General features: G+C 45.2%; 1 protein-coding gene across 1 annotated transcript in view; it reads left to right on the forward strand.

The window, feature by feature from the left end:
* Positions 1-26502, forward strand: part of TOP1 (DNA topoisomerase I) — a 690967-nt gene that overhangs the window by 48710 nt on the left and 615755 nt on the right. Inside the window, exon 3 of the mRNA XM_069652271.1 lies at positions 16935-17031. Within this exon, the coding sequence (XP_069508372.1) occupies positions 16935-17031 (97 nt within the window). The remainder of the gene's footprint in view (positions 1-16934; positions 17032-26502) is intronic.

Here is a 26502-nt window from a genome sequence, read left to right on the forward strand (position 1 = left end):
CAAGTGCTTGCCCATCAATGAGGACTGGATGAAGTTTCGTAAAGTTCAATAGATTCAGGACCGTTAATTACTTCTGCTATCACATCTGCTAGAACTGACTTGTTTCCAGCGCAGAGTTTCATTTCCATGAGTGACAACTGGAAGAAGTTCATGTTTTAGAACGGATAGCTTCATGGGCAGTAATTGGACCTTGGTACACCCAGTTTGTGCTGCTCTGATCTAATCAATCTCTTATGGATAGTCATCTAGTTCCTCTTTTCCAAGTGCTTTGGCACAAAGTAGCAAGCCTTGGATTGAACCTGTTGCAGGATGTTTTGAAATATTTTGCAATGACTCTGGGTGTGCAACAGTAGGAAAACCCACATTGAAGCCCTGGAAGGTCGATTGGTCACTCGTCATTGTCACGCTTTTGTTGTGACTTGGTAGCGTCATTGTGAAGGTGTGTACTCCAAAGACCAAATTTGTACATTGCATGTGCGTTAGCTGCTACGAGAGCTCAGATTATGGCAATGATTCCACAACCTTTCTTTCCTGTGCAATTTATCCACTCAATGGCTTGGTCTGGATCAACCTGGTTGATTGAGTTTGTGCCAGGAAAAAACAGCAAGGATCTTTGCTAATCTTACCTCCCCTGAGTAATCGGTTTGGAGGGATTAAGCTTGAGGTGGTTTTGATTGATCTTTTCTCGGTGCACCTATTTAAACGATTTAAGTGATGGCCTCAGTTAATATCCCAAATGGCAGAAGGCCTGGGTTTGTTGCCCGCATTAGTGTACAAGCTATGCCACAAGGGTTGAAGCGGATCATTGAGTGGCCTCATTCAAAGATTAAACGGAGGGGAGCGAAGTGACGAGCCCGGACGTACTGCACAATTGCACATCACACAGGCTCAAAGGGGAGAAAGGCTAATTCTTGTGTGATAAGATATGAATAATTGAAACCAGGACTGTCCCCAATGCCAAATCTACATGTCGACTATCCCATCCTTATTTGATAGCTATTTAAAATATATCTGAAAGGCCCGAAAGTTCCAGGCCCTCTGTCCGTCGGTTCTGAGAACATTCTTTGCTGAAACCACCATGGATTGAATGTTTCTGCTTGTACGGAGACCTGTCTCGTAGTAGCCTGAGAAAGCAGAGCACCCTTGATGAATTCTTGGTGCTGAGTTCTAATAAGTCTCAATCAGCTTCTCAGCATAGGAAAGCTAAATGGGAGACTGGACTCAGTAATCCTCTCTAATTTTTGTCCTAAAATATAGTTTTATTTTTAATGTGAGTGGCCACCACCACCACAACTGACTGCAGCTTGCTTGCACTCCATCATAAAATAATTGATGGTGCATAGTCCCAACCATTGGTGCTTGCGCTCAGACCGGCAGACGAGTGGTGCATCAGACACTTTTACTCCCTAAAATAGGCAAATACTCCCCAAAAAAGAGGAAATTGAAGCATGTCCCACTGTTTTAATCTACACCATTCCATGGATATGTTTGGACTAGTAGTTCACTTTGTACTTACAGGAGGAAACGCTATTACTTGCCTGATCTGAAGAGGTGCAATTATGACTGTGCAAAGAAATATTTCTTAAACACTGGTTTTGGAGTCAAAACAGATTTTTACTTTCTTATTAAATACTCACATTGGGGAAACGGCTTACTTTTTGTACTCCCAAATAAAAAATCTTTTTAAAATGGGGAGTAAAATACTACCACTCCAAAAGTGTATCTGCAGCACTGCTTGCGCTTCTGGGAAAATAATGGAGGACAGTGATCATAAAGGGGACCTCTGGGATGTGCATACACACCACAATCTCAAAAAGGGACTCCATATAATACAACAGAATTAAGTTAGCAATCACTTTGATGCGTCTAAATCACGAAGGGGAGTAGCCTGACTCAAATCGGATTTATAATATAGATATATTGTTGGTGAAATTGCAGCCACGTGGTTGGTCAACGACTGGGAAAGATTTGACTGCCCAGAGCATTTGTGTTGCTAAAGTTTGTGGAGAACTTGAATAGTTTACAGAAAATATTGGAACTCTAATTTGATTGAAATAAAATACTTCTTAGCAAGAATAGTTACTTTCTTCCAGTTTATCTGGTTGGCAGAGAATGGTTTTTCTTCCTCATTTGAAACGGCTCTAACAAAAACGACGTTTCTTGCGCTGAAGAGGGGACTTTTGACGATAAATGGTTGCCAAGGCAGTATTACAAGCCTATTATCTTTTTATTTGTAGGTCACCATAGGTGAATGATTCTTAGATCCGATCTGTTTGGTGATCACCATGGCATATTGGTAAGCATTCTGTGGTCCTTTTTTGTAGTTTTCCTCAGAATAACCATACATGTGCAAAAGATGCAATGCTGAACTATCGGGCAGATTAATTGGATGCGATCAATTTTAAGAGGAGGAAGTGGATTACTGCTCACCATGTGACTGGCTACTGTGGAATCCTCACAAAGACCATACCTAAAGTCTGAAGGCATCCATTGCCTGATCCTGGGAATGGTAGTAGCCGGGAGGAGCCCCTGCAAGGTGAAGGGCCCCAGTGGAACAGGAGGACTCAGTTGGGTGAGATGCAGTATTTGTCTTCCTCAGAGGAAGACCTATCCGTAAGGCCAGCATATGTAATGGCTTGTTGTTGGAGGGAGACTTTCTTTGCTGAAGCTAATTGTTTTGATGATGGTGAAAAATGAAATAATTAATTTATTGGTATTAACCCCCCCCCCCCCCCCCCCCCTAAACACTCACCCACTTTTATGATGGTAAAGGCTCTAATTCACAGGGGAATGTAAATGTGAATCTCCAAACATTATATCTTAGAATCTGAAATTCTAAATCTCATGTAAAGCAGAACCACTCAAGTCCTTATAATCCTCCTTTAGAAATTCTAATTATGGATAGAAAGGAAGTTGATACATTTAGAAATAACATTCCCATTGAAAGGAGTCATTTGAACATTGTGGACTTCGAGTCCCACAGTGCCCAAAGTACTGGAACGAAGAAGCATCCAGAGGCACTGGCCTGCAAGTGGCAGCCTAATGGTGCTAATGACCCACACCTGAGGGAAAATGGGAGGTATAAAAAGCCCCCTCGGGTGCAGGCCGTAGAGGGCGGTAGTGGGAGGTGGTGTGATTGCAGTAATGCCACATTCCAGTTGAAGGAGAGCAGACGCGCCAGAGCCACCATTGTTTATCGAGCGGATGTGAGTTCTGAGGGACTCTACCTTCAAAGACCTTGAATGCAGTGGGAAGTGTTTAAAATCTCCCCATCCCCCCTCCCTGAAGACCGTGAATGCAGTTACAGTGGGAAGCATTGTTGCAAAGCTTCCCCCCGTTCTCAATTGGAATCCTATGACAGGTGAGCACCGGCGTGTCCTGAGAGTGAGGAGCACTCCTTTTCGGACTGACGTGGGCTGCGGAAAGCAGAACGAAAGTTTACCCGAGCGAAGCAGAGTAAGCCGAAGACCAGGAGGCGGTAGAGCGAGTGTATGCATATGCAGTACCCATTAAGTTCACTAGTGTTGTGTGATAGCCAGCGGACCTAGTTTAATCCTTTTGAATACCAAACTGATGTAAAGCAAGTGAAGTGGCAGAATCATCACTTTAAATATCAAACTGATATTAAGAAGATAACGTGCAGACGAAGATATTGTACTTACCCATGTCCGAATAATTGGCAGTAAGAGCAGGCAATCATAAATGAAGTCAATAAGAACGAACATTGGCAAAGCCAAGAGAGCGCAATTTAAGAAGCAAGTTGTTTATAAACCCTATTGCTAGAGTGTTAAAGAATCAATAGTTGGAACTGGCCAAAACTAGCATTGTCTAAACCAAGGAAGAGCAAGTGTGAGAAGCAGCCAGAGGGGAGAGACTAGTGGTGGGAAAGCTTCCCTCCTGATATAAATGGCACTAATTCCTCAAAACTGATGTGGAAAGTCAAGAGACCTTGCTAAATTGCTTGAAGTAAAACATTACTACAGAAGTACTTGTAGTAGGTAGTTCATGAGTCCTGGCAGGCAGGTATACCAGGGCAAGGAACATTTGTTATGGTAGACCTGGCAGGTGAGTGGACTAGGTAGAAGACATTAAAGTAATGTGTTGTGGTTAAAGACTGAGAAAGTGGCAAGCTCTATAGTATATTGTGAACTGTTGTGGGATTATCCTGACAAGATTTTGTTGATGTAACTGTAGAGTACATTTGTTTTCTAAGTAGTTGTGTGGAAAACTCTACCATAAATGAAGGGCTAAAGACTTGTTGAACATTGAACTATTGGGCAAGTCCAAGTGAGGGACTTAATGGAGCAAGAAGAACTACATTGTTTCCCATTTCAAACTTTTGATTGAATATCCTTTTTGAATCTGGGGAATTGGTACTCGACCAGGTTATCAGGTTTTGAACGTAACTGTTATATTTGAATTGCCATACATTATCTTAAGTTGTATGCACAATTGTGGGGGACAGATTCCTTTTGTTAGTGTTTCCTTTTAGTTTATTTTGATGGGCACGGAAATCCTCCTGGGTATGGATAGTGAGGCGTTCATTAAACCCTTTTGAGTTAATAAAATGGCATCTTTTTGAAGGCCTTCACTAAGTTGTCAGCCTCACATTTCTGACTCCTCTCACTACTTGAATATGACTTGACACAGAAAGAGACTGGTTTGCTCTTCAATGAAATGGATTGTGCCCTCCTGCGTAGTCTTCTTCTAAGATATATTCCATCCAGCGTCAGCTGATTCGGAAACCTTCTCGCTAGAGGGTACTCTGCGTTGTCGACTCCATGCCCCTTGACGGCCTTTGACCTGTCTCGCGCATGACATCACCGACTGTATGTATTTTGGATTTATAGACTTAAGAAGGCTTGATTCAGGGTTACAAGAATGTGGCACAACAGGTTATTGCTTGGTACACATTGTTTTGTTGCATATGGAGGGTTCAGGAATGCTGCCCAACAGTAATGGCTTGATACAACTTACTTAGGTGCATAAACAGAGATACATACAGGTGGTAAAAGTGCACTATCAAACAAAGAGCCTAGTTTTGATGGCTTTCCGGAAGGCTGCATCAGAGTCAATCAACCTAATCTTAGAAGGGAGGGTGTTTCAAAAAGTGGCGGCCCTAGTTGGGAAGCTGGTACCACCTGCACACACTCTGCAGGTTAGAGGAACAGTGATTCTGTTCGAATAAGCCACTCTGGAAGGTCTAGATGGTGTCTGGCAATGCTTTGAGCTAGATAAGGGGGAGCCAAGCCGTGGAGACATTTGTGCGTCAAGGCAAGGGTTTTGAAAAACATCCTTTCCTTGAATGGGAGCCAGTGTACCTGCCTTCTGACCTTGGAGATATGGTTCCTTCACGAAATACCAGTTGCGGCCCTCGAGGCGTTGTTCTGGGCTAGTTGACGTTTGCTTGCGTCTCTGAGGTCATACATTTGATGATTTTTTTTTTTTAGGTCTAGCAGAGCCGTTTCGGTGCCATGTCGTCGCTGGAACCTGGACTGCCGTAGACCAATAAGGTGGTTGTCTTGAAGGAATTTTTGGACTTGCAAGTTGTGTGCTTTGGCCAGGATTTTTTAGCAGAGAGGGGACAGTAGTTCCCTGGGACTCATGGGTCAAGGGATGTTTTTAAGAAGCGGTCAGACCCACGCTTCCTTGAGACCAGTTGGGATATGGCCAGACTGGAAGGAGGAATTAATGAAGGCAGTGATAGTGGGGTAAGGGAGGAGGCACATTCTTTGACCTGAGCCGGGCAGGCGTCCCCTTTACGGTTTGTTGGATTTGAGGAGGGCAGTGACTTGGAGTTCACTCATCCTTGAATTCAAACACTGGGGATTGGCTGGGATGGGTTGTGACTATTGACCAGTAAATTGTACAATGCCTTTTGGTGTGCAGGGTATCCAGTTTGCCAAGCATGGCAGCTTGAATTTTGTTGCACCATGTCTTCTCGTTCAGGAGAGTAGGAGGCGGTGGTGAGGGAGTCTCCAATTCTCTAAAGATGGCAAAGATTTCCTTTGTCCCAGATTTAGCATTTTCAATCCTGGAGTTGAATGAGGGGGCTTTAGCCTGAATGATGGCAGTTTTATAATCTTTGGAGATGAGTCTTAAATGCTGCTTTAGAGGCATCATTGGAGGGGGTTGTTTTTTCCAATTAGCAAGCGCTGCCTTTTTTTTGGAACCATCCAGTAGCTCCTGGGTGAACCTATTGAACGCCATTGCCAAAGACTCCGGGTCCATTAGGGAACGGGGGCAAGAGGGTGGTTACCAGGAGGTAGGGGATGGATTCTCCTAAGTGAGCTTATGCAAGCTTCTCGAATGCAGCAGGGAGAGGGATAGTAGACTTCGGAGGCCCCTTGGAGGTAATGTGTAATTTAATGCAAAAGTGGTCCGACCAAGGAATGGGAGAAATTTCCGAGTCCAGGTGTGAACAATTGTGATGGGATAACCAGTCGAGCGTGCGATATTTGTGGATAAGGCTTTTTGCAGGGCAGAGGCATCATTGTGGTCATTAAGCCCTAGATTGAGGTCACGCAAGAGCATGACATTGGAAGATTTTTTTGAGGTTATCTGTGCGTGGATAAGGGCCTCGTGGAGGGTCCTGGCGGGCGGTAGACAACATGGAAGACAGTTCGAGTAAGAGTAATTCTGACCAATTCCCCTTGGATCCTTCTGATGGTGAGCGTGTCCTTGGCGATGGCGGCTACTCCACTGCCCCTTTGACCTGTCTGGTCTTGCCTAAATATGGTGTAGCCGTATGGGAAGGCAAGGGAACAGGCGGAGCCAGAAGTCTCATTTAACCAGGCCTCGCAGAGAAAGAGTAAGTCCAGATTGTCCTTGATGAGAAGGTCGTGCACATCCAGGGTGTGTGCTGGTAGGCAGCAGGAGTTGACCAAAGAACATTTAAGCGGGACATCCGAGATGGGCGATGGGGTGGCGGAGGGAGGAAGGGGGCACGGTGCACCTGGGATCAGCAGTGGCCCCGGGTTGGGGGGGGGGGGGGCGAGGAGGAGGAGGGAGGAGGGAGGAGGGGGGAGGGAGGCCTGCTGATGGCAGGAGCCGTGGCTGTTGTGGTAGTGAGACGGGAATGGTGAGTGGGCAGCAGGCATGACTATAGGGCTAGTAACCTCACATGGCAGTAGTGGTAAATGGGCTATAGGCATAGAAACGGGACTAGTGGCATCACAGAAAAAAATGTGGCAGTAGCTGACTGGCTACAGTAAACCTAGTAGGCCCTGCAAACAGTAGTGGTGGGCTTTTCGAAGGCGCACACCTAGTGGCAGGATGGGGGAATGGGCTGGTGCTTGACCAAGCTTAAGGAGCCGAGACTGGGTGCAGCGCTGCAAGAAGGACACAAGACCAGATTGCAAGGAATTGGTAATGTCTGTGCCAGCAAAGTAAGAGTCTGGGCACATGCGCCCTCATGTGGCGGAGTTTCAGCGCAGAGTGCCGCGGAGGCAGATGACTGCAACGTCTTTCCAAGCGTTGCATGCAGCAGGGATATTTGGTCTGGCAGCGGTGAGTTGGCGCCCGGTGCAGTACCTATCGCAGCGGTATGCAGATCTTCACGGATAGGGAGGGTGCCAGCGTTACTAGCTCTGACAGAAGAGCGTTGAGGGAGATGAGGAGAGAATATGCTACTGAGCGAGCGTGTGGTGGGACACAAATCATAGGAGATGTGCCGTTAAGGTGAGAGTACATGGCAGTGGGGGGCGGTTTGCTCCTAACTCCTAAGCGCGCGTTCCTGCAGGCCAGGGTCTGGGTAATGGACACGCAGTGCCCAACCACAAAGCGCGATTGGAGGGGCTTGTTTCTCCGGGCGACTGGGCATTGGTTAGAGGCTCGGAGGGAGGGAGGGAGCCGACACAACCCTTACCTTGGGCGGGGCGGCAGGAAACCGCAACTGGCCACTCCGAGCAGCGGAGAGCTGCAGAGTGGGAGCAAGGCCTTATCTCCAGGCCTTCGCTCCACGGCTTCGCCTGCCGGTGCACCTCCCCTCCCTTTAAAGCAGGAGGGGAGGGCCGGGCAGGGTGGAGAGGCCAATCAGGTCTTGGAGTTTGCTTCTCCTTGTTTATGGTTGCTGCGGCGACCATAGCGGCAGACATCTTGGCTCCTCATTGCTTGCAATGGAGACGGCCGGTTTCCTCCAGCACTTGTGTTGCTGGAACGAGTGAGGCAGCTGTAGAGTGGAACAGCTGATCCTTCTCTCACAGCAGAGCTGCAGAGAGGGAGCAATGCCTTCTCTCCAGGCCTTCAAAAAAATATATATATATAAATATATTTATATATATCGTTCACAGCGCCTGTTGGTTCAGTTCCATGTTTCCAATGCACAGTACGGTTCTTTGACTTTGTCAACGGTTATTTCTTATGTCAACTCCAAAAACTGTTTTAAGAGGTCTGATTATTGGCAGAAGATGTCAGACCCTCACTGTACCTGCCTTTGGTGCCTTGGAATTGCGCACAAGATTGACAACTGCGGTCCATGACTAGAAAGGGCTTGAAGGAGAGGAATGGGGAAACCCACTGTGGGTAGGCCCCTGTCCGAGGATAGCCGATGGGAATTTTGACGAGACATTTTGAGGTGTGAGTCGCCACCTAGGAAGCGGTCTCAATCCAGGAGTGGGTCTCACCACTTGTCTGTCAAGGAGACGTAATTGAGAGTTCTTCGTCCTCCGACTCCTCGACTGATTGCAGTCACTTGCCCAGGTAAGTTTGGTCCTAAAGCCGAATGGGAGGATTTTTGCCTCCACATGTTAAAATATTCGAGAGGGTGGCTGCTCCCGCCCCTTCAACAGAGCTTAAGAAAGCTTGTGACCCTGTCTGGCCTTGTAAGGCAGAGAAAGTGGCAGTTAAAGCTGCTACTCGTACACCCTTGAGCCAGAATTCCAAATATTTGATCCCTCGCAGGCTCGACTAGGTGAATCCTAGGCCTTAGCCTTCGGCTCCTTCGATGGGATCGAGGTACTTCGAGGTCAGGTATAGGGGTGTCACGGTATTAGTTTTATGACGGTATGATAACTTTCTTGCCAAATGACGGTATATCATGGTTATCGCGGTATAGAAGGTGGAGTTATATTTTCATAAAAGGTCAAAAATTGTCAGATTTATCACAAACAAAACCAGGCACCCAGGGCCAGAATTGGCCTTTTCAACATAATTTCCACTGAAATGCCATCCCTTGCTTCCACCAAAAACACGTGTGGAGAGGAGGAGGAGGAGGGGTGCGGGGGGGGAGCCAGACTGCGACTGGCTAAGCAAACTTAATAGTTTTTCTTAAGTGGTCATTTAGGCTTTTAGCTCCCCCACTGGCGAAGATGAACATGTTGCCATCTTGATAATCTGCTTGCCATACATCAATGGAGGCTGATGGTAGTACGCGCTTGTACACTCGCACGCTCTCTTTATGTTACAGCCTTTAGTTTACTTGCGGGCCAAAAGGTGTTCATTAATCGCGGACGTTACCCTTTGGTATGGCAGCAAGGAATACCCGCAGAGATGAGTAAATTTCACGGTGTGACTTGTATGTAAATTCAATGATAGAACCAGGGAAATCCCCCCCGATGTCATATGTTTAGAAAACATTGTCTATTATAAATCTATAAACCCCAAAGCCGCCAACCCAAAGTTAATCCTTTTCCTTCTTGGCACTGTATTTATTCTTCCTATTGCTTACATATTGATTTTGTGTCAGGCACGTGTGGTTTATGGAATGGCATTCAAAACTGCAACTACTTGTACCAAAAAAAAGAACTTTATTTTTTACATTGCCTTTTTCTTTTTGAAGTTCTTTCTTGCCATTAAGTCAATGCTTTTTAGTTAACTTACGAATACGCAGCCAGGATTTTCCAGTTGTAGCAAGGTAGCATTTTGAAACTGGTCTCTGCACATATGTAGCCAATCCTCCAGGAATCTAAGGCGGCTGCAGATTTGGTCTTTCATGGCGCTCACTCGTTGATCGCCTTGAATGAAAGAGTGACTAGCGGTAGTGTCGTTATGCACATTTTGAGCAATGAGCTTGCTGCTCAGTCACAAGTCATCGCTTTGAAAATTGGCCTTGACTTGCATTTTTTTGGAACCACATGGCATGGGCATCATGACCCTTCGCTGCAACAAAATGTCTGTTTTGACAACTTTATCCCATTAACGGGATAAAAGTCACTCATGTGCAGTCTGAAAGCCCATGTCATTGGGCCTCATTACGAGTTTGGAGGCAGCCATGGTGCTATTAGCACCATGGCTGCCTCCAAACCGGGCTCCATTACCGGGTTCCTGCAATGGGGACTTACCGGGTCATTCCGACATAGGAGGACCCGAAGTCCTCCTTGCAGGAACCATTCCCCATTCCCATTTGAGCCCCCATAGGGCTCAATGGGAATGGATAGGGAGGTAACAACGGGCACATTACAAGTGTCCCGTTGTTACCTCCCTCGCGGTACCCGCAAAAGATGTCTGGTTTTACCAGATGTCTGATCCGGGTCCCGCAAAGGGAACCTCATAATCGTCCCTGACGGAATGGGGGCCGGTACGGGACCGGCCCCCTTCATTCCGTCAGCACCAGGGCCATAATGAGGCCCCTTGTGTTTCTTTTGTCAAAATGTCATAGCCAACACAGACCCACCAAAAGGTTGCATAGTGATCTAATCACTATAGCTTGTTTACCATCTCCCTGGTGTATTACGAAGGTCTGATGTCGGAGTCACCACTGACCATGTAATCCTAAAGGGACAGCGTTCAGTTGGTGCTGTTTATTTCTTTCTTGATTCTTGTAATACATGTTGATTTACCTTCTTAAAGATAGTGGCACAAAAAGAAACCTTTAAAAATGACAGTTAAAATACATATTGGCACAAGTATGGCCTAGACCACCACCTCACCACAGCCCCATCATTACCGTTTTCCCCAGGTCTGAGTGCATTAGAACCCTTGTGATGCAAGTTCAGAGGGAGGAATGCTTTCATGGGTGGTGTCACAAATTGAGAATAGACCTAAGAAATATCTCGCCTCCATTGCTCTGGATACTTCAAATTAAATGTAGAATCTTTCCTGCCTGCTTGAGTCCAGTGCCATATGCAGAAGGCAGGTGAAGGATCAAGCGAAGCAACAACTCTAGTGCCAATGTGCAAATCTACACAGAGGACAGAAGGGGCCGTTTATTTACTAACAGAAAGCACTGATGGGTCAAGTGTTCACACTGTCTACAGCAGGGTCAGACTGGGGCATAAAATTGTCTCTGGCACCAACATAAGTGGCCCATAGTAGCAAATGGGGAATTAATTCCTTTTGGAACACTGTTTGAATAGTTCCCACGGGGGAGTTTTTTGATAAAATGTGATGCAAATTGTACATTTAAGAGTATTTATTCTGCAACAGTGGTAAAACTATTAGCCGCGTGGTGAAGTCACTCATCAAACTGGCCCACTTTGGCCAAAAATGTGCCCCACTTTGACCCAAAAAACTGGCCCACACAAGCATTTTGTTTTTTGGGTTCGGCCATGGACCTATTACCCTAAAGGCCAGTCCATGCCTGGTCTACAGAGCTGAAGTTGTTTGTGGACATGCATCAGAAGGGCATCTAGCTCATTTCCCCCTTTGAATTCTGGGATGTGTAGTTCCCATCTTTCAAATCGGTGGGAAAACTACAAATCCCAGAATTGTAAGCTAAAACAGAACTGGATGGCTATACGATCCATGACCATGTGAAACATAAGTTCCTTGAATCTAAACCTTGGGTAGAGTAATTCGATATGCATGACTTCACTGGCCGTCCTTTTTATTACAATTTGCACAGCCAGAGCAAGAGCTGTTCCGATACATTTCTGCTCCTCCTGGCTGAGTGGTTGTTGGCTCCACTGTTTTGCAAGTCACGGAACGTTTTATTGCATTTGTTTACATATGAACAAAAGGAAAAATAAAATGCTCACTTTCAGTTCAGGCCCTCAGCTCACCCTTGTGATGTCCCTGTGGTCTTGCTAATTGCAAATTGACCTATAGCGCAGAGCAGCATGTGAAAACGTTTAAATATCTGTATGCTGCCTTTCAAGTAAATAATGCCCGAAACAAAATAACTTTGTTCTAGATTGCCCATGAAATCCAGGTCTGGCGGAGTCTATGAACTGGAGTCTCCGGTATGCTTGTAGAGCCACTCAGCTCATCCTTACCAGCTTTTTCATGGGGAACCCAAAGGATCAAGCACTGGGCAGCTTTCAACACAATTTTCTTAAAGTCGGCTGATCTTTGACCCGAGACTACTGATCACAGAGAAGGAGCGGTCACAGCAGCAAAGCTGCATTTACTAATGTGGCCTCCCTTTCCCTATGCTCTTGTCTGCCAAACAAGGCCCCCTTGGCAGACGGCACATCCAACAGTGCAAGACCAAGACTGCACAGCACTTGCTTACTGCAGCCTTTCCAAATCAGAAAAGCACACTAACGGTATCAACGGTGTTCCGGTATAAACAACGTGACGGTTATAATTGTTCAATTAAGTTGTTCACGGTATCTTTAACGTTATACTGTTACATCCCTAGTCGGGAAAGGGTTACTTAAGTCTGTCCTCAATCTTTGAGTAGGAAGGTTTCATAACGGGACACCCCTCCTTTTGGCCTGGTGTTTGGGAAACCAAATGTTCCAGAAGGTTTTATTTCAGAATAATCCAATGCAACATCTAGTGAACTCATTGAGGGATGCAAGTGGCCTTGATACCTCTCCTGAGGTAGATTATGCCAGTCCAGAACATGCAGATGCTTCTTGCAGAGCCTTCTGAGTAGGGGGTAACTGAATATTTGTGTTGGGGGAGCCCTGCTCCAGTTTTTGACTAGGCCCACCGATCTTCTGGAGAGGGCGCTCCTAAACACTGTGCATCCTTTCCATACTGCTCTAAAGAGTTGGATGATTGCTAACTGGGAGGCTCCAGACACTTTCCCTGTGGTTAGCATAGAGCTCACGAAGAAATATAAACCCTCTTGTGTAGATCCAGAGTTTTTGCCAAACATCCAACTCCTGAAAGCCTTGTGGTACAGGCTGCCAAGTCCTCTTTGGGGGGGCTGGGGGGGGCTGCCCTACATTCCCTCTGACTGGGATGATAAAAGGTTTGACACAGTGGGCAAGAGTCTGCTATGCCAGTAGCATGGCTTTAAATTCTAACGCTACTTGTACTTTGGCCAAGTTTTCACTATGGGATGACATAGCTATGGCTCAAGATACTTTTCAGGAAGGAGGAAGAAAGTGATGGCTTTATGGACATCATTAAGGAGGCAATGTGCCAGTCACAGGAGACGGGGCTGGACTCGGCTGATGGCGTCAGCCCGGCGATGCAATGGTAGCCAGTATTGTCTTGCAGAGATGTGTCTGCGTCTGTTGTACAGGCATGGGTGTTAAATATGCCTTTTTGATGGCGCCCATTTGTTTGGCTGCAAAGCTGATGAGATTGGAAAAACTAGTCATCAAAGGTAGCGGCAAAATCACTGGGCACAGCTATTCCGCAGCAGACCCACTCGGCTCATCGGGCCAGTCCTTTCGATATTCGGAATCAGTCGGAAAGAGGTCAGGCCTCACAGAGAAGTCTGAGGATATTTTTCCTTGTGGTGGAAGAGGTCGAGGTGGTGAAAGCCACGAGCGGCTGCAACCTCCTTGCCATTAGCTGCTGCCCAAGCTACACGAAAACATCTGAGGGCTTCGTCCACAGTACCATGTTTTGGGCAGGCTCACTCAGCATTTGGAAGAACGGCAGGGCATTACGTCCAATGCCTGGGCCTTGTGAACGGTAGGCCAAGGTTACTGCCTTTTTTTTTTTTCTTTCTTGGAAAAGGCCTCCTGATTGTCCACCAAGGAAGGCACTTGGGCGTGCATATCATACGCAGGAGGATAGCCTGCTCTGCTATGAACCGTCATTGTCGATCGTAGCTGTGACAACTGTCTATTCGAAGGCTTCATCGCCTTATTCTACATCAGTTGTGTAAGAGGACAAGATTTTGTAGGCATTGTGGGTGCACGAGAAAGTGGAGTATACTCCAATTCAGCCCTGCAACTTAGGCAGGCAAATGGAGGTAGTTTTACCTGCAGCTAATGTACAACTCTGGCAGGAGGTGCACAGTTCTTGCCTCCTGTTGAGTTAGCAGCCTAGCGGATGCATGAGTGTTAGCCCAAGAACTGGAATTCACAGCCTACCATGTGGATACCTTGGCAAGAGGTCTTGCTATTGGTATTGACTCGTATAGACCAGAATGGCTAGGCCATAAAGGAATCTGGAGAGTAAGTTAAAAAGTGAAAGATTTCAGTCTAGATCGTCTTTGCTATCAAATTGGCCCTGCAAGACTTCATGGGGACATTTATCTTGACATTGCGCCAACCTTTGGAGAGCCGATGTTTCCTATGAGCTGTTTGAGAAATTATGCGTTCTTTGGCAAGGGAGTCCTGATCAATCTCCTTGTGCCTCAAGCAGCGCCGCCGACCTTTGTCCAGTCTATGTTGTGAGCTTTATTCAGGCAATTGAGAAGCTTTCTCTGGGTCTCGGTGGCACATGAGCAGCTGCTAGGACCATATCAAAACTGGCAGTGCCTCATTGGCCACATGCTGGGAGTAGGGCTTAAAATCATTAGTAACCAAATGGCTACCATGAGGGCTTTGGGCTACTAATACAGTAAATGTAGCTACAATCTTGGTGTAACCAAAACTAAATTACAGCGGACATGATGCAACGGATAACAAACTTTCTGGGTTACTAAGAGCAGCACCCTAGAAAGTGTTGCAATGGAAGGTTGAGTTCAGAAGTCCCTGTTCACAAAAGAAGTCTGCATGAAAGCCAGAAAAATGTTTAGAGGGCCATAACCCCAAACAGACTTTTGCTCGAACGCTCGGTGTAACTGTCTGAAAAAATGCATGCTGGTGTTCACAGCCTGGAATTTTCTTCTCACAGACCTGCATAAGTCACCTCAAGAAAATGGCCTTGCTCAAGGTGTGCTGGTGGTTCCCATTCTCCCCTCTCCGAAATTCCCTTCCCACATCAATTTCTGGTGTCATACGGTACCTTGACCACTTTTGAAACTGATGTATTTTGTACACCGCCAGAACGTTTCAAAATGTGTGGCTGAGTCATGGGTACCCAGTCTATATTCTGCAGGACTGGTTGTTTGGGACCTTTCATAGCTTTGAAGAAACCTGAAGGCCACATAAAATGACGTTCTTCCTTTTCAGATTATTTGTCTTGGGAGAGCATGAGGCCTGCTACCCTGTAAAATAACACATTCATTGTGGTACGGTCCCTTAGTAATATGAGAGTGAGTGGCAATGTTCCCATGTCAACCAGTTGATTAACCCAGCTTAATACCTGCAGTTTTGGAAAGTGTATAGCCACAAGTTGAGTCTAGTGTTTTCCTTAATGTACGAATGTCTAGGGTAGATCATCCACAGGGATAGAAATTGCTGGGAACCATAAAGTTCCTCTGTCGGAAGAGCCTGGATAACTTGACTGAAAAATCGACCAGCAGCTACTTGCGACTCCCCAGGCCAATTGTGGCCGCACTTACCGATGAGACATTTACGGTCTGCTGGGGAATCCTATTTAAAGAATCATTAGGACAAATCGAGAACGTTTAAAATATAATGGGTCATAAATCATGTAATGAATTAAACTTGTGGAAGGTCTGCTTTCTGGTAAATTTATATGCTAACTCCTTTTTTCTACCATAGGTAGTTCCTGCTTGTTGGCCAAATCATGATGGGAGCTGCTTTTAGCTTTTGTGCATCGGGGACAGAAATTATTTGAATACAGGGGGTTGCTACGTTTTTAATAGGACACATGCTTCTAGTGAACCTTGTTACCAACAGGAGACGTGGCTCTGGTTACTAAAGATCAGCTGTGTTAAGCTGTTAGAAATCTCGAAATGGCGAGTTGGAGAGCTAAATACGCCTTCACCCTACCCTCTCGCGACCACCCTCCATCCCTCTCACCAAACCACATTCTAATTGCTGTTCGCTTTACTAGACGGCAAAGTTAAAATAATTTCCTTGATATCCACTTTATAGGATAATCCTTCCATAGCTGCCAAGTCTCCCAGTTCCATGCAGGATCTTTGAGCCAGTACTGTGGTTTTTTCGGACTGCATGGTGGCACTTGTAGACCCACCCTGGCAATGGTAAAAACGAAACTACAAGTTCAAGCATGCAACTGGAAACCAAGGACTGGCTCAAGATGTCATGCATGATGGGACTGGGAAAGTTGGCAGGGAGGGCTTTCGCTTGAAGGTAGTTAAGCCAATCGTGATTTTCTTTTTGTTTGCAATTCCCTTTTTGCTTCTAAACATTTTAGGTCTATCTGGTTACCCCACTACTTTTGTGATGCTGGAAATCCCTGAATGGATGGCTAATTTGGTATCCCAACAATGGCCTGATTGCTCATTCGTAGCTCTCTTGGGAGGAGCTCATCAGTATTGCTTAAGTATTTAGTCAGTGGCCGACTCTTGTACTGAACAACATTGTTACCGTTACTTGCACCTCCAACTACGCCAAGGGCAGTTGGACATAAATGGCAATGGGGGGGGGTGTGTTTTTTAAAAAAAAAAAAATTATTTGCGTTGCGCGCTCTAGCAGTTTATGGGGGGACTTGGGGGCGCGAGTAGTGTCGTTTTTTTGAGTCTTTCATTACTACAACTTCTGATTAACCATCTACAAGGGGTGAGTAGCAAGTGGTATCATTACTTCCTCTTATCTGCATCCTGTTAACTCGTCATGTAATAGTACACAACGTATAAGCAAATTGTCTGCCCCCTCAATCCAGTATTCCTCACTTGCAACATTTTATCACTTTTTTTCGGTTGTTTTTTTTATTTTGTTTCCTGATTGAAGGGGTCTTTAAATGTTTCTACAACCGCCTCTGCCCAAAGATATTCAAACGGGGTTTAAGTATAAATGGCTAATACACTTTTTAATGTTAAATGTTTGCAGATTCTCACAAACACAAAGACAAACACAAGGACAAAGAACATCGGCACAAGGAGCACAAGAAGGACAAGGACCGTGAAAAATCAAAGCACAGTAACAGGTGACCATTATGTTAAGTTATTGAGTTTTATGTAGCACATGTGCCATTTTCATGGTGTCCTGGCTTCAGATAACCTTGACTATTTGCCACGTCCCAGGATGCCAGGTTTGTAATGTTTTTTGACTTTGCATTCCCAAGCCATGCTATTGGGAACTTTCTTAGATGCTAAGAATCTGCTTGCAAGTAAGGCAGGCATTGTTGGTTTTGAAACACCAGGCCCTATTGAGCCTAGCGGTCCAGTGCACTGCAAGTGTGGCGTGTAGACCCGTGATGCAAGACTATTTAGTTCCTGTGTTTTGGCTATCCGTTGTGAACAGATGTTCCTGAACCCTGCGTGATGGGGGTGTGGGGGCTGATTGGGGTGGGGGTTTGGGGTGGGGGGGAAGGAGGGTACTGGAGGGGGGAGGTCAGCAGGAGCTACACGCTGTTAAGTTTACAGCTTGCTGTGGGAACCTGGAGCATCATGTCGGGGAGAGGGCCAAGGATGTTTTGGGACACTACTGCAATTATTCGCATACAAGTCACCAACATAGTTCCCAATCAGAGAACTGGGTTCAAGGGGAAATTTCACACATGGGAGATATTTGATTAAGGATTCAAATGAGTATGTGCAAGCAAAATCTCAATTATTTATCAAATGACGGCTGCCTAGCTCATTTTAATTACTAGCCATTTGCTATAGGGCAGTGACAGATGAGACCGTTTAAAATATGCAGACTTTCTCCTGGGCTCTACAGGCATTTGAGTTTACATGGGTGGTGGAGGGCTGAAATTGAAGGAAGTAGAAATGACAGTCGTAATTGTTACTTGTGAAGGAGACTTTCACTTCACCATCTCCTCCCTTTCCTATCCCTGCCAGTATTTTTTTATTCATTTCATAGAAGAGTTTCCATATTTGTCAGATAACGAATGGGGCAACAGATTTCTGCCATGATCATCAAATTTAGGATGACTAGGAAACCTTGGATTCAAATGCTTGGCATGGTTTAAACCATATTGGAAGGGTTTGCAAACCGACTTCACAATGAGATTAAATGATCCTTGTCCAAGATGGGTCAGCATATCCTTTTTTTGAAAAAATGTTTTTATTGTAAAGCCAAAGGTAATGCGATTGGTTGTGTGCATAAAACCTCAACTACCAAAGGGAAAGGCATCCAGATTTACCTTATCAGTGGTTGGATTGGTTAAATCACAGGATTCCAAAGAATTCTACAGTGGTTTAAAGCACAAACTTATTGGGGCGCAAGTAGTAATTGCTACATCGAACTAATGCCCTTGATTATAATCCATTCCTTTGGATTGTCTTTATTTTTCCACTAAACTACACCTACAGGGTTTTCAGTTTGTTTTTTAATCGCATGCAAAGTAGAAAGATGAGGAAACAACTGGGAGATGAAGCAACTTGTCCAGGATCATAGTGTTGCCCGTATTGGGCAACAGGAATTGGAACTTGTGTTCTGCTTCTAGACCTGGCATCTTCGCTGCTATGCTGCAAGCATCGGCCCTTCTGCTGGTCTCCAAAATGATTACATTTAATGTAGGCTTTTTGCAGGTGTTCAGTTAGTTTCTAAGCACGCCTCTTTGGGCATACAGGGAACTAAAGTGGTGTGCTTAAGATCACACAATCATTCGTCCCCTTTTTTCAAAATCTCTAATTTGGTCATTGGACTGACTACTTTCTCTTGTCCCCCATTTGACAAGTAAACTGAAGGCCAGGGAGTTAGTGATTTGAGAATTCTCGCACACTTTTGGTCGAATGGGGGAAGCTGGGATCAAGAGTAATAATTTGCTGCCTGATAATTATTATTGCTTTTCTTGCATGAGGTAATCATGGGTAATCCAGGCTAGCTGTAATCTGCCAGCTCTGCCTATTCACTCTATGCCCATTGATTCTTCTAGCAAATCCCTGTCCTGCACATTAGTATTGTTAACCCTGCCTATAAGGTTTTCTGACATCCTGTCATGAATGCGGATCTCTTGCTTGCTGGCCATTATTACGAATACTGCTAAACCTTTCTTATATCGTTATTATTTGAGGGGAAGAGATTAAGGCTTGTAGGACCGTTGGCAACATAGGCTTCAAATGCAGTGGTTGAGGCACTGTTAGGCTGCCTTTTTTTTTTTAAAGGTTGCTTCCTTGCAGTGTCACCCCCCCCCCAATATTTAGGAAATATTTCAAAGTGACCTATTGTTTGTGGGACATGTTTGTCTGGGCTGGGCACCTCTTCCATTCATTGGGGAATCGAGGGCTAGTCATGTGACCACTCTGGTCTATGAGGCAAACCAAGGCAACCTCAACTTTGACCTCATTGACCGGGGTAGGGGTGGACCCAACCAGTTAAAGTGGGTTCCAAGCGTGAACTGTATCACACCGGTTAAAGGCACCACCAGCCTGCCACATGAGAGGGCACAAGAGTGGTATCTTTATGGTACACTGTTTTAAATGAGGCGCACCATATAATCTAAAGCTGGACAATGTTGCTCTAGTTTTAAGCCTTTGCTAGGAGGATGAAAGGACCCTCTAAGTAGGACAAAAGAACTCTAATTCTATCCCAACAGGGACCGCTAGAGTGGCTGGAAATGGTAGTTCTACTGATACTGGCTTACTTGAGCTCAGCACTTCACCCTCTAGTGGTTTAAACTGGATTAGCTTGTTTCATGTCCCGGAAATGGCCAATAGAGACCTTGTGTGGGTGTACCAGTGTATTTTGTAATGTTTAGGTTGCATTTACCCAGTCCCTGTGGGGTAATGATTGAGGTAAGCACAAGGTCTCCCCCTCAAATTCTTGCTAGAACTGCTTTTAAGAGTATTGTCCCTGCCCCACTGGTGGGGCCCTAATCCCTTTGTCTACTGTAGCCTGTGTTGCTGTTTGGAAGCCTTGTGCTGGCTCCTAAAAGGGAAATTCTCTCGGAAATCCATTGCCTGAAGCTGGTGCCCTCATGGCAGTAAATCATAAGACCTGTGTAAGGGTAGTCTAACTTACAGGGGTACCCCTTAATTATACGGGTACCCCTAATCGCGTTCTCACCAGAATGAATGCATCCTCTAGGGAAGCAAGGCCAAGTAACTAATGTAGTGGAAAACAAAGGGGGGAGGGGGGGCTCCAACCACATATCAATTTGTTGACGCTACTATTCTATTTGTGTCTACTGCTTTGTATCAGTTTCATTATGTGTTCAAGCTTCAAACGTAAGCTAAGTATCCCATAGTGGAATAGTTTGTTTATGGTTTTAATCCATGCACATATCTTGAGGCAACACTTTTATGCTAAAAAAAAGCGGTTTTATCCTGCAGGTCATGCCCAGAAGCTGGGTAAACATCTACGGTATTCATGCTTCAGTGGGTTAGATCTAACGCACCCCCCAGCTAGTTACTATAGCAAGTCCCAGCCTCAATGCTAGCTTACAATGAACAGACTAGCAATAACCTTTATTCAGCTACAGTTCCCAAGCATGTTTCTGCCCTAAATCATTTTAAGGAAATATGTGTACAATTACTGTGCCCCTTGAACACCACTGTAACCTCTGTGTAAACATTGTCACTCTGTTGTTCACAATATGGTTTAAATATGATGTAATATTGACCACACAAACAGTACTAACACACCACTGATGCAGACGTTGGTTTCTTGACTTAGTACTGCATTAATGATTATGCCATTTGCTTTCATTGTGGTGTCAACAAATTGATGTGGTTGCCCCCCCCCCCCCCTTGTTTTCCACTACAATATAGCTCTACTTCCTTCCACATTTTAGGGCCATCCCTCCTGTTACATAAGTAACAAATGTAATCTTCAAAGAAATGAGGATGGGGCAAAGAACTCTGCTCTTTGAGTGACATCTTCTGTCCCTCTTTCGTTCCAAGCTCCCGCAGACTGGAGCCAGGCAGCAGCTTATATGTTAATGTTAATGGTCATTTGTACCGCGCACTATCACCACCGGAGTGGTCCCCTGGCGGCTCTGAAAGAGGGGGGGATGGTGGGTTAGTGGGTGGAGGCTGGAAAAGTGCAAGGTTGCAGTGATGTGCTGTTGGCAGCCTCAGCCCGGTGGTTCCGTCGGCTGGGCCTGGGGTGTATGCGGCCGGTAGACGTCGTGTGCTGATGTGCGAGTCTGTGTTTTTTTGTTTTGTTGTTGCAGTGTAGTGAAGTTCGTGCGGTTTGCTGCGCTAGAGGTTTGTGGTTGTTTGGTTTGGAGTTTGAGAGGTGTATGCAGAGAAGGAAATTGTTAATGGTATTCGTTAGTCATCTCTATCCTGGACTGAAACCGGTTGGGCTCGTGTAATCTTACCCGACGGGATGCTTGTACACTCGTGGGGTGGATTTGAAGGGTTTGATCCAGACGGTTTCAGTTCTGTCTGCTAGGAATGATTTAGTCCAGCGTAGCGCTGTGTCTGTTATGCCTATGTCTTCTAGTCTTTTGGTTAGGGTGTCATGGCTAACTGTGTCGAAGGCTGCTGAGAGGTCGAGCAGGATAAGGGCAGATGTTGTGTTGGAGTCTGCGTTTGTTTTTAGGTCATCCCAGATGGATAGTAGTGCTGTTTCTGTACCTCTTGTGGGTCTGAAGCCGACTTGAGCTTGGTCTAGCAGGTGGTGTTCTTCAACGTATTCTTGGGTTAGTTTGTATACGTAGGTTTCGAGGAGTTTGGCTGGGTAGGGGATGTTAAAGATTGGTCTGTAGTTGGAGAGGTCATCTACGTCCCCGCTTGTGTTTTTCAGAAGTGGTTTGATGTAAGCCGATTTGAAGATCCTTGGTACTGTCCCTGTTGCCAGTGATAGATTTAGAAGGTTTCTGAAGTATTCTGCTGGTGTTCCTTGTCCGAGGATTGATTTGTAGATGTCCGGGGGGCAGGGATCCATCGGTGAGCCCGCTTTCTTGCTGTGTTTTATTAGCATTGCAAATGCCTCTGCTGATATTTGAGGGTAGTTATTGAGTTTGTGCTGCGGTTCTGATTTGGGTTCGTTTGGTTGTAAGTCGCTGCTGGTTGGTCTCTGTTGGATGGTTTGTCGGATGTCATTGATCTTCTTTTTGAAGTGGTCTGCAAGGTTGTTGCATAGTTTCTCCGAGGGGGTTGGGGTATTGTCACAGCCTGGTGAGTTTCTCATTTCTTTAATGATACGGAACATTTCTTTTTGTGCGTTGGTGGCATTTGTGATTCTGTCATCATAATGCTTTCTCTTTGCCTTTTGAATTTCCTTCTTGTATGCGCGAATGTGCTTCTGGAACATTGTTTTTTTGTCTGGATTGTAATCTTTCCTCCATTCAGTTTCCATCTTTTTAATTTGCTGTGGAGCCTCTCTGGATATGGCCATGGCTCCACCCAAAACCGTCCTTCATCCCTACAAGGGATGCTGCAGTCTCCTTTCCTTCATGGTTGGATTTATGTTTACGACATACTACTCAACATACTGCTAGCCTATGCAAGAATACATTGTCACCATTTTGCTACATTATGAACATTTATATATTAAAAGAAGTTTCCCATCATGCGCTCCCTATTTGATTCTCATATTTTTATCTGGTCCAGTAATTACCCATAAACCTGGTTTTCCATAACTCTGCATTGTGTGCATCAAGCCTTGGCCTGCATGTGCTTTTTGACAGACGGCCAACAGCTGGTGAACCACTTCGTATGACGCAACACTGCATGAGCGCTGCAATCTATTTTTATTGTAGGCTACTTTCCTTTTGGCAGAGAGCTTGCTTCTGTCATGAGATTTTAAACCTAATGTATTCGGCTAATAGTTATTTACACCTTTATTTAAATAACTGCCTTCTTTTTAGTGCCCCTCCTCCCCCCCCTGGTCTCTTTAGTGCCTAGAAAAAGTTAAAATAAGTTTTGTTTAATTCTGAAGCGCTAGGGAATGAAGAAAGGTGCTAGCTCCTTCCCAACACCCGCCCCTAAAGCTGACATCCTTCAAAATGTACGCCCTTTGCACGTCTTGTGGCTTCCATCCACAAACCAATCAAGGCTGATCCTGCTTAACATCACAGGGCGGCAGGGTGGAGCCCATCCAGGCAGGAAAGCCAAATACAAAAGTACTTCATAATTGTACCCTGAATGCTACAAAATCATTTGCCAACCCTGCCCTGTGAAGATGAGCAGGATCATCATCTGTTGGTTTGTGGATGGGAGATCCGGTTAATATATAGTGTTTTTTTTTTTTTTGGGCTTTTTTTTTTTGGGCAACAATTTTAAATCCTACGTTAAAAAAAAAACTTTTTAATTACACTTACTGAAACCTGAGCTCTAACCAGTCAACTGATGGGTTCTCTCAAACTAGCCGTGATCAACTTAATTGAAAACGTACAATTCATATGCAATAATCAGTCAAGTTTTGGTATTTCCACGGTAGTCTCCCATCCGCAAACCAACCGAGGCTGATCCTGATTAGCTTTACAGTTGGCAGGGTCAGCAAATGATTAGTAGCGCTCAGGGTGCTAGGATGAAGAACTGATAGTATGTATTTGGCTTTACAGCCTGGATGGGGACACTGCCGACCGTGAAACGAAGCAGGATCGGCCTCTGTTGGTTTGTGGCTGAGACTGCTCGGGAAATACCAAGCTTTGCTGCGCATGGATTGTGTTTTTAATTTGATGACCGCTAGCTTGAGACACATTAGCTGACTGGCTGAAGCCTGTGCTTACTAGGTGCCGGTTTCAGGAAGTTCAATCAAAACTGTTAAGCTTTAAAAATGTTGCCCATAATAAAAAAAATATATTGACATGTATCCATCCGCAAATTAACCAAGGGTGATCCTGCTTGGTTTCATTGGGCAGGGTCGGCAAATGATGTTGGAAGCATTCAAGGTGCTAGAATGAAGTACTGATTGTTTTCAGCTTTCCTGCTTGGATGGGCTCGTCGACCCTGCTGCCCTGTTGAACCTAAGCAGGCCCAGCCTTGGTGGTTTGTGGATGGGTGATGTCCACGTGTTGTGGCAAAGAGCATAAGCGTCTAATGATGTTCGCTTCAGGGGTGGTCCTCCTGCGATGGCACTTTAACTTGGGGTGATGGATCAACGGTCAAGATTAGCACAAGATGGCGGCTTCAACGGGTGAATTCCACATGTGTAAATGTAAGAAAATTGAAGATGCGTAGGATTTCTTTTTTTAGATTGCTCGAAATATGCTTAAAAAAAATACATGCCCTATCCATTGAGCCAGTGACATTTCTGAGTGAAGTTCCCCTCTAACTTCCTTTCAGTCTAGCTTAATGAATGGCCTGCTCGTTTTTTTTTTTTTGGGGGGGGGGCTTTTTGCTGTGCTGCCTTGCCTCCCTTGTACGTGGTCTCTTTGGCTGCCCATTCTTGCCCCTCCACTGACTTCATCCCCTTGGTTGAGGCTCCCCCATCGTCTTGGTGCCTTCTCCATTGCTGCTGATACTGCTGCCTGGTAGTTTGTCCCTTTTGGGTACGCAGGAATCCTCTACAAGTAACAACCTTGATGGTTGGAAAGGGGACCAGAGTCCTTGGGTACAATGCTTTACCAGACCTGTTTTCCTATCATTATCCCTGCACTATCCAGTCCATAAAAAAATATTGTATTATGTTATTAACCTTGGCTATTTTTGTTTCCACCCGTTTCAAAAGAGGACTTTGAGACAATGTAACTAAAAATGTTAGCCAGCTTTTGGTAGCCCCTTGTGGCATTGGTTTTTGTTTTAACCCCTTCTCTCCCTCTGCAGTGTACACTATGATTTACATGTGTTCTGTATAATATAATTTTAGATGTTGTAGGGAATATTGTGGATTCTGATCAATTCTAGAATGAATGTTACTAGTGTCTAGGAGCATTATTTTCCTTTTTCCTTCTCACACCATGTTTGCAACCAGGCAGAAGCATTACATTTCGCTGTATGAGTTGGAAGGGTCAAACTAAAACCAAAAAAGGATGGGTGGAAGGCTTAGAATTAATCTGAACCACTGGCATTGCTCTGGGCATCCCCCTCCCCCCCACACTTTTTTTTAAATTTTTTTATTTTTTTAGCCCGTCTGCGCCATTGCAAAGGGTCTACATTTTTAAGGCCCTATGTTTATTAAAAACATTTTTTTTAATATATGCATTGTTTTACTGTTTGTCCTGATTTCAACTTTGTGACTATAAGGAACTATGTAAAAGTGTACATATTTACAATACTTGTGTAGTGCCCTTCATCCTGGTATCTTAATTTGATCGTAAACATTATCATTGTCCATATGTGGGATTCCATAAACTGAGAACCCTTTCACATATTCAGTATTTAATCACTTTTCACCAATAATGGAACCCAAGCCCTACGTTTCCGGTAAGGTCACGGAACAGAGTGCAACCCTTCCCAGCAAAGGAATTCCGCGGGCACTAATGCAGGACTCTTGACACTCTACCAGATACCATTTGTCTCGCACGCCAAAATTTTCCTAGGCAACATCAACCTCCCAGTCAAGAAGACCACCAACTGATGTAGGAAGCTCGCCTCTGCCTTTTCGACTCCCTCAGCCTCACTCTGCACATAAAAAACCTAACGCACGAGAAAGGTAACTACCTCAACCTAATCACTGCGCTTCCTTCCCTCCACTACAGCGCTACACTCCCGCTTAACTGGTCTAACCACCTGGCTGTGCCTTTCAATGTCACACAAACCTTCACATCCTTCAAGAACTTCCGTGTGAAAGCCCTCGCGGAAGACCTTGCCAATCTCCACCTCACATGATCTCACCATTCTCCACCTCACATTGACTGAGCTGCGACCTCTAGTGGAAACTCAACACCAGCCTCTCGACTGACATTTGCCACCGAAACCGTCAGCATCCTGGTACACGCAGGAACTCCACCTCGGCAAAGAGCCATCGGGGAAACTACAGAAAACCTGGCACTGCTTGTTAGGACTGATTTGCTATACTCTGGCCTGGTGGACTGATGTATAGAAGGCCAGCCTAGTATTGTGACGGAGACAACGCTGGGAGCTGTAGCCAAACCACTTCAAGGTAGCAAGGCGAGTGGTCTGGGCAAAGTCTCAAAAGAGGTGGTGAGCTGGTAAGGAGTCCACAATGAGTACAGAGTGAAGCAGTCCAGGAACACACTTGGACAAACGGGTAGAAAAATAACATTTGAAAAATGACTACCAACAGGTAATATCACACAACACTTAACATTTTACTTATGCACAATCACAACATGCATATCAAACCCCTGAAAAGGAAAGTTCAGTATAGTATAAGCGCTGCAGGTCCACAGAGCTTCAATCCTAACTTCAGATGTCCATCCATAAGATGTATGGGGCCTTGTGCCCAGAAATCTAGCAAACATGCCAAGTGCTTGTGTTAACAAGCAATGGTAAAGCCAAAGTAATAAAGTTACCAGAATTTTTAAAAGGGAATTAGGGGTGCCGGGAAGTATCGCTACAACTCTTCCCCCGTGCTCCGATTCATGGGACTTGACAGGTCTAAAGAGGGACCAAGGTCGCTTTTCTCATATTTGGCCCATCTCCTGATCCAC

Source organism: Ambystoma mexicanum, chromosome 3p (assembly GCF_040938575.1).
Source record: "Ambystoma mexicanum isolate Mex_15411 chromosome 3p, UKY_AmexF1_1, whole genome shotgun sequence".
Taxonomy (NCBI): Eukaryota; Metazoa; Chordata; class Amphibia; order Caudata; family Ambystomatidae; genus Ambystoma; species Ambystoma mexicanum.